At 49.2% G+C, this 7697-nt stretch overlaps 2 protein-coding genes across 2 annotated transcripts; one reads left to right on the top strand and one right to left on the bottom strand.

Annotated features, from left to right (window-relative positions):
• The first annotated feature begins 688 nt into the window (after nucleotides 1-688).
• Nucleotides 689-5335, top strand: LOC125511091 (triacylglycerol lipase SDP1-like). The gene is made up of 4 exons (XM_048676375.1): nucleotides 689-2000; nucleotides 2563-3429; nucleotides 3862-4005; nucleotides 4103-5335. Exons 1-4 carry the CDS (start codon nucleotides 1446-1448, stop codon nucleotides 5099-5101), a joined length of 2565 nt encoding a protein of 854 aa, XP_048532332.1. The 5' UTR covers nucleotides 689-1445; the 3' UTR covers nucleotides 5102-5335.
• Nucleotides 5336-5511: 176 nt separating this feature from the next.
• On the bottom strand, nucleotides 5512-7471 carry LOC125511092 (zerumbone synthase). Its single transcript, XM_048676377.1, has 2 exons — nucleotides 7206-7471; nucleotides 5512-6555 (listed from the first exon to the last, which is right to left on the bottom strand). The coding sequence occupies exons 1-2, from the start codon at nucleotides 7253-7255 to the stop codon at nucleotides 5754-5756; spliced, it is 852 nt and encodes a 283-aa protein (XP_048532334.1). The 5' UTR covers nucleotides 7256-7471; the 3' UTR covers nucleotides 5512-5753.
• Nucleotides 7472-7697: the final 226 nt, after the last annotated feature.

Genomic DNA, 7697 nt, shown 5'->3' with positions numbered 1-7697 from the left:
AACATCTGCCATTCATGTTGTTGACAATCGTGGTGGGGCATGAAGAATCGTTAGCGCCTGAATTCATCGAAGCTTTCGTGCAGTGATGTTGGTTTGGTTGTTCGATGTGCATCTTTTGGTCGTTTGGGTGTGTTATGTTGATAGCCAGTAAATCTTAAACCGGTTGTATGATATTATAGTCTTTTTTTTATCATGTGGCGAGTGTTTCGATGGTGAGCGCTCGCACCGTGTTCCCTACTGGTGCCTTAACTCGCAGCCCTCTTTCCTGTCTTCTTTCGCTGCCCGTAAGAGTGGACTGTTTTACGAGGTCCCGACACTATGTAATGCAGAATTGGCTGCTGCTTAACGAATGAATTCACTTTTTCCCTGCACAAAAAGAAACAGAAAATAAATTGCCTGGTTGAAAAAAAACTGTCAACACAAGGACACGGTTCCTCTGACGTACGGCGCACACGCTGACGTGTGGGCCTGGACCCACCCGTCAGTGGCCCAACGTCAGGGGATCCGGCTCCTCGACACACAGGCAGTAGTAATCACAGGTGCTCGACCATGACTTTGAAGGAAAGAAAACATCCACAAACCCATTTCAGGTTATGATATTTTTTTCAGGTGCACGTGTCGGTGTACTCGTACCGTAGTCCACAGGCACCACAGTGCTTTGTGGATACGGGCACGACTCATCGGGCCACGGCCACTTTCCCGATTTCTTCCTTCTCGTTGCGGCCTCCGACGTCGTCCCCTGCCCCACCCAACTGCTTCCCGCGAAAGCAACGAACCCATCATCAAATCCGGCGACCGATCCGTCATCCTCCTCCCCGCGGTCGCGGCGCCATTATAATTCCTCCCATTCCCATTCCCTCGCCTCCCGTGTCCCGCAGCCATAGCTGGCCGGAGGCTTTTGCGTCCACGCCTGCCCCACTCCTCGCCCAGTCCCAGTCCCAGTCCCCTTCACTTCCACGCGAGGAAGATTTTATATTCCTGCATAATCTCCCAGGCGATCCGATTTCCCGTATTGGAAGCTTGCGCGGAGTAGTTTTCCCATTTTCAATTGGGTTTTTATTGCTCGCTTGCTTCTTCTTTCCCTCACGCTTCCTCCTCCTCGACGCGAGATCGTGCGATCACTGCGCTTATTTAGGTCGCCGGGATCGTTGGTCCAGTAGCCGGCGCCGCTCGAAATTGGATTCTTTTAGCTCGGTTTCGTGTCGCCGCGAGGCTCCGTCGTCGATTGGCTTGTCCGCTTCACGTAAAGATCAGGTTTTGCTTTGCCGCCGGGAGTGGGTTGGTCAACACGATTTGGGGATTTTTTTACAGTCGAACAAAGGTTGCTTCTGCTGATAATCCAAGCTCGCTTTTTCTACCGAGCTCAGCTCGAGATTGAAATCGAGCTGGGGTTTGCCAGTTTCTGACCTCGCCGGAGTCGCCGAGTGACTTCATTTCAGCCGTTAATGGAGGAGTCCGGGGAGGCGAGCATCGGGCCCTTCAGGATCGGCCCGTCGACGCTCCTCGGCCGGGGCGCCGCGCTCCGCGTGCTCCTGCTCAGCTCGCTCTGGCGTCTGCGTGCCCGCGCGCGCACCGCGACGCGCGCCGCGCTCTCGCGTGCGCGCGGGGCCGCGCTGCCCATGGCCGCGTCCTGGCTGCACCTCAGGAACACCCACGGCGTCCTCCTCGCGGTCGTGCTCCTCGGGCTGCTCCTCAGGAAGCTCTCCGGGGCGCGCTCGCGGCTGGCGCTGGCGCGCCGGCGTCAGCTCTGCAAGAGCGCGATGCGGTACGCGGGGACGTACGAGGAGTGGGTGCGCGCCGCCAAGGTGCTCGACAGAATGTCCGACCAGGTCAATGAGTCGGACTTCTACGACGTTGAGCTCATCGGGAGCAGGCTCGACGAGCTCCGGCGGCGGAGGGAGGAGGGATCGCTCCGGGACGTGGTCTTCTGCATGCGCGGCGATCTCGTCAGGAACTTGGGGAACATGTGTAATCCTGAGCTGCACAAAGGCAGGTTGGAGGTATTCGACATGATAGCACCTCTCATTCTTTTTTGTCTGTTCTATTACAAGATGTTTTTCTATACCAAGGTTGTGGTAAATGGCTAGATTTAGAAAGTATAGGAATCAATTATCTCATTCTTTTGATTCTCCATTATCTAAATATGCATATATGTTGGGTCATTGCATTCTTATTCTCTACTAGTATCTAAATATGCATTCGTTTATTCTTAGCATCTATGCCGAAGGCATTTTCGAATGTTATACACTTATACTTGGTTCCTATATAAAAGGTTGGCCAGGTGTTTCTATGTTACAAACCAATAACATGGTTTATAACTGTTTTCAACTAAAAATTATGCACTGTCAAGTGCTCAAATAACTATACTGTCTTCCATTTCTTAGTATCTATGCTGAAGGCATTTTCAAATTTTCCTATAAAAAAAGTTGGCTGAATGTTTCTATGCTACAAACCTATAACAAGGTTCATTACTGTTTTCAACTCAAAATTATGCATTGTCAAATGTTTAATTAACTATACTATCTTCCATTCTGGTTACACGGTTGATCTATTGTAATGCAGGTGCCTAGACTTATAAAAGATTTCATTGATGAGGTTTCAACTCAATTGAAAATGGTTTGTGAATCCGATACGGATGAGTTACTTTTGGAGGAGAAGCTTGCCTTTGTTCAGGAAACCAGACACGCCTTTGGAAGGACTGCACTACTCCTAAGTGGGGGTGCTTCACTCGGTTCCTTCCATGTAGGTGTAGTGAAAACTTTGGTTGAACATAAGCTTCTGCCTCGGATAGTCGCAGGATCAAGTGTTGGTTCCATTATATGCTCAATTGTCGCTACCCGGACATGGCCTGAGATTGAGAGCTTCTTCATAGACTCGTTACAGATCTTGAAGTTCTTTGATAGGATAGGTGGAGTTTTTGCTGTGACGAAACGGGTTATGACTTATGGTGCACTTCATGACATTAGCCAGATGCAAAGGCTTTTGAGGGATCTCACAAGTAACTTAACATTTCAAGAGGCTTATGACATAACTGGCCGTGTTCTTGGGGTCACTGTTTGCTCTCCTAGAAAAAATGAGCCACCGCGCTGCCTCAACTACCTGACATCACCACATGTTGTCATTTGGAGTGCTGTAACTGCCTCTTGTGCATTCCCGGGCCTCTTTGAAGCTCAGGAGCTGATGGCAAAGGATAGATTTGGCCACATAGTACCCTTCCATGCGCCCTTTGCCACAGATCCAGAACAAGGTCCTGGAGCATCAAAGCGCCGGTGGAGGGACGGAAGTCTGGAGATGGATTTGCCAATGATGCAACTGAAGGAGTTGTTCAATGTAAATCATTTCATTGTGAGCCAAACTAATCCTCACATCTCTCCACTCCTCCGAATGAAGGAGATCGTCAGAGCTTATGGAGGCCGCTTTGCCGGAAAGGTTTGTTTCTGACCTTTAATTATGTTAAGTTAATAATAGTTTGTGTGTGGTTTATCTTAGCATGCAGGACTTCAGCTCTTTCTGCAAGTAATTTAGAATTGCTCTTTTGCTCTTGAATACTAGTTCATCATTTTCCTGCACAAAAGATGCTCATTTTCCCACGTGTTGCTACACAATGCACATCTGTGATCTGTCTACTAAATATATGCAATATCTTGGCAGCATTGAAGGGCTAATGGTAGGAGTTGGTGTTATTTGGTGTGAGGACATCCAGAAAATGTTCTGTAGCAAATACATCTGTACCTATTTTTACCTAAGAACTTTGTTTTTGTGATTCCATGTCTTCACTGAACACTAGACATTGCAATCCCTTCCAAATTTCAATTCATAGCTGTTGCATTACCAAGTCTAATTCTGATCTAATTTGTATAGCTCGCTCGACTTGCTGAGATGGAGGTGAAGTATCGATGTAACCAAGTTCTAGAAATTGGCCTCCCACTGGGAGGGCTTGCAAAGTTGTTTGCTCAGGATTGGGAGGGTGATGTCACCATGGTTATGCCAGCAACAGTAGCTCAGGTACTTCTGTCAATAAAATCTTCATAGCTCATACAGGCAATAATGCTGGTCCTTTGGGTTCAAATTGTCCACCTTATTACATCTTTCAAATTTGCAGTACTTGAAGATTATACAAAACCCAACATATCCAGAACTCCAAATGGCTGCCAACCAGGGTCGCAGGTGCACATGGGAGAAGATCTCTGCGATCAGAGCAAACTGTGCAATTGAACTTGCATTGGATGAATCCATAGCAGCCCTCAACCACAAACGAAGGCTAATAAGAAGCATTGAAAGGGCAGCAGCTTCTTCCCAGGGATATACCGACAATGTTCGAGTCAAAACACCAAGGAGGGTACCATCATGGAGCTGCATCAGTCGAGAGAATTCGTCAGGATCTCTCTCGGAAGATCACTTCGCGGCCGCTATTTCATCCAATCACCAAGGTACTATTCGAGTCGATGGTGCGTCAAGCACGTCTCATCATGTTCGTCAGATGTCACATGATGGAAGTGAGAGCGAATCAGAGACCATCGACTTAAACTCATGGACCAGGAGTGGTGGGCCTCTGATGAGGACTTCATCAGCTGACCAGTTCATCAACTTTATCCAGAATCTCGAGATTGAGTCCGAGTTCGATGGGGTTCATACAATAGAGGGTGGCAATGCAGGTATTTTCACAGGACCCACATTTCCTAGAGATCCATATCCAACCAACATTTCTAGAGCTACTACACCAGATGGTCCAGATAGATGCACAGAGGTTTCTGAAACAGAGTCATGCAACAATAGCAATACCAGCATTGCTGTGTCTGAAGGAGATCTGCTGCAACCTGGAAGGACCACCAACGGGATTCTACTTAATTTTGTCAGAAGAGAAGATCTGATTGCTCGGCATAACGGCGATGCTGATGTGGCCGAGAGCTCCTTACCCGAAGCATATGTGGACAGAACACATTCAGAATCGGGTGACGCCATCTCAGCTGCTTCTAACAGCTCTGAAGATAACAAAGATGTCGCTGACTTGGACAATCCCTTGGTTTCTCATTCAGATTTTGTAACTCCGCCTCAACCCTCGGTTGATGATAACGAAGACGCTAGGCTAGATATTGAATAATTCTTAGTGGTTTATTGCAGCAGCAATGATGTACATGATAATTGCAGTGTCTATTTAGAGAGCATTGCTGACAACAGCAATGATGTATAAGATAATTGCAGTGTCTATTTAGAGAGCACTGCTGACAGCAGCATATCTGTTGTGTGGTGTCATATAGTGATTGATACTGATGATACATTTGACAGAAGCCTTTCTTGGCGTCGACATAAATGAAATTTAGTGTTTGTTGTACCACAGGCCCTGCCTCAAGGTTCTTCTGAACTGAACACACATTATAACAACTCTGGAAATCCATTTCTGTACACATATTCAGTTATCATATACACGCACAAAAATTCTGAGAAAATCATATATGAACTGATAGGGCTTCTGACTCAAATTTTGAAGCTCAATGGTTTCTATCCCGCAGATATACTGGCACAGAAGTCTTTATGAAACTCTAACTGAACGTTATACAAGCTCCTGTCACATCTCACAGGTTCAACAGAGTAATATCAATAATAATCAACACTGTCCTTAAGCACTAACATAGAATAATTATCAAATTTTACACATGATCACCCACCTTATTGACATGCTAAAACAGGCAAATCAGAAAATGGTACTCAAATGCTTTCAGATACCAAGTAACAAATGCAGCTAAAATCTTCAACTAGTCCTCAAACGCTTTCAGGTTGCCATTCACAGATGTAAATCCGCCGTCGACCACGAGGTTGAGCGCGCTGATGTACCTCCCTTCGTCGCTCGCCAGGTAGAGCACCGCCTCAGCAACATCCTTAGGCAGCAGATCAACACCTTTCAGGTTTGCCTCACTGCCCACAAACGCCAGGAAGTCCCTCACTGCATCACCCTTGTGCTCCCCCTGGGGCAAATGCGGCATGGAGAGCGCGGTGGGCACGGCGTACGGCGACACGCAGTTCACCCGTATGCCGTGCCTCCCCAGCTCCAATGCCACACTCTTGGTGAGACCCACCACCGCGTGCTTCGACGCGGTGTAAGCATGAGGCCCCATCCCTCCGATCACGCTAGCAACGCTCGCCAATGAGACAATGGACCCCTTCTTGCTCGGGATCATGACACGCGCCGCGTGTTTCATGCCGAGCAGCATGCCGTGCACGTTGATGTCGAACACCTTCTTGACATCAGCAAAGTCGAGGTTCCGGATATCGGTGACCTTGTCGCCCGTAATGCCGGCATTGTTGACCATGATGTCGAGGGTGCCAAACTTCTCGGCCGCCACATCAACGGCCCGGCTTATGTCCTCCTCCACAGTGACGTCGCAGTGGACGAACAGGACATCGGGGTCGCCTCCGAGGGAGTCGCAGAGCTGCTGACCGGCTTCATCCTGGACATCCGCTATGCAAACCTTGGCGCCGTGCTGTCTGAAGAGGCGGACGATGGCTTCGCCGATACCTGAAGCGCCACCGGTGACCAGCGCAACCTTTCCTTCCAACCTTTGGTTAGAAAAAAGCAAAGCAATCAAAGTTACAGCAAGCAAACATACTGATAATAATCTTACTCCTAGCATGCATTAAACAACCATGGCTCTACTACTGTGCTATCCAGCTGAGCCCCCAGTGCTCATCCCAGCTACATGTGGCCTATCACTTCTTCTAACAAACTTTAAGCCCAATGTTTCTGCGCCCGCTGTCAAAAACAGAACAGGTAAAAAAAAAATGCTTCTGTTTCTGTTTAGCATCAACGTTTCATTTATTGTTCTACTAATTCTCTGACAGAGCATCAACATTTCAGTAGCAACATGCAGCATGATGTTTTCGAATCTAGGGACCTTAACCCTGCCTTCTGCAATACCCAACCTGAACTCCCGAAGAAAAGGACACAGACACTGCAGTAAACGCGTGCTTCTCAGCCCTGGAGCAGAGCAGAGAAACGATGCAGCCAGCCAAACTGCAGGGACCTCTCGCATCACGCGACCGGCGCCATTGGAGAGGTGCTACACATCTAAAGCAGCGCTACTTGGCCTCGATCCGGCCAGGATCGAGCCCCTGCTGTGACAGATCATGGCGAAACCGGCAGCGACCGGGGGGGGGGGGGGGGGGGGGGGGGGGGAGGAAGAGGAAGGAGGAGGTGAGCAGACACGTACCGCAGCGCTGAAGTGGAGAAGGAGGAGGAGCTGCCGGCGGCGGCCGACATCGTCTCGGGAGTCGGGAGCGGAGCTCCGGCTTCGTCGCCGGCCGGTGCGGGGCGGGGCGGTGCGTCGTGGGGAGAGAGAGGCAGAGGCAGAGCGTGAGAGCTTCCACTGAGTAATACTCTTGCTGGTGGATAGCTTCAAAAAAAAAATACTCTTGCTGGTGGAGTGTGTGCTGTGAGATGCGATGCCCTAAATACAGTATGCGTTGTTGACTACGGAAGAGTAATTACTACAGTTAATATACGCTACTACACGTGGCCTCACGTGAGCTCCTGCTAGCGCGCTGCGTAGCACCAGATAGTGGGAAGAGCACTTGAGCTGTGAGCTAATTAGACATCAGGGCCCGGGTGCTTCGGCCGGACGGACCGCACGAGCCTGGTCCTGCAAATATCGGTGAGCTCAGGGGGTCCCTTGGCATATTTCGCGTGGCGCGATCATCAGGCG

The sequence above is a fragment of the Triticum urartu genome, chromosome 5 (assembly GCF_003073215.2).
Source record: "Triticum urartu cultivar G1812 chromosome 5, Tu2.1, whole genome shotgun sequence".
Lineage (NCBI taxonomy): Eukaryota > Viridiplantae > Streptophyta > Magnoliopsida > Poales > Poaceae > Triticum > Triticum urartu.
The sequence above is the reverse complement of the archived record's forward strand: the minus strand, read 5'-3'. Positions and strand labels throughout refer to the sequence as shown.

What these genes read in the sequence shown, in the direction of transcription:
- LOC125511092 (XM_048676377.1), bottom strand. Translation starts at nt 7,255, where the DNA reads ATGTCGGCCGCCGCCGGCAGCTCCTCCTCCTTCTCCACTTCAGCGCTG. An exon ending in TTCTCCACTTCAGCGCTGCG is followed by an intron (nt 6,556 to 7,205) that starts GTACGTGTCTGC and finishes TTCTAACCAAAG; the next exon opens with GTTGGAAGGAAAGGTTGCGC.
- LOC125511091 (XM_048676375.1), top strand. Translation starts at nt 1,446, where the DNA reads ATGGAGGAGTCCGGGGAGGCGAGCATCGGGCCCTTCAGGATCGGCCCG. An exon ending in TGCACAAAGGCAGGTTGGAG is followed by an intron (nt 2,001 to 2,562) that starts GTATTCGACATG and finishes ATTGTAATGCAG; the next exon opens with GTGCCTAGACTTATAAAAGA. An exon ending in TGCCAGCAACAGTAGCTCAG is followed by an intron (nt 4,006 to 4,102) that starts GTACTTCTGTCA and finishes TCAAATTTGCAG; the next exon opens with TACTTGAAGATTATACAAAA.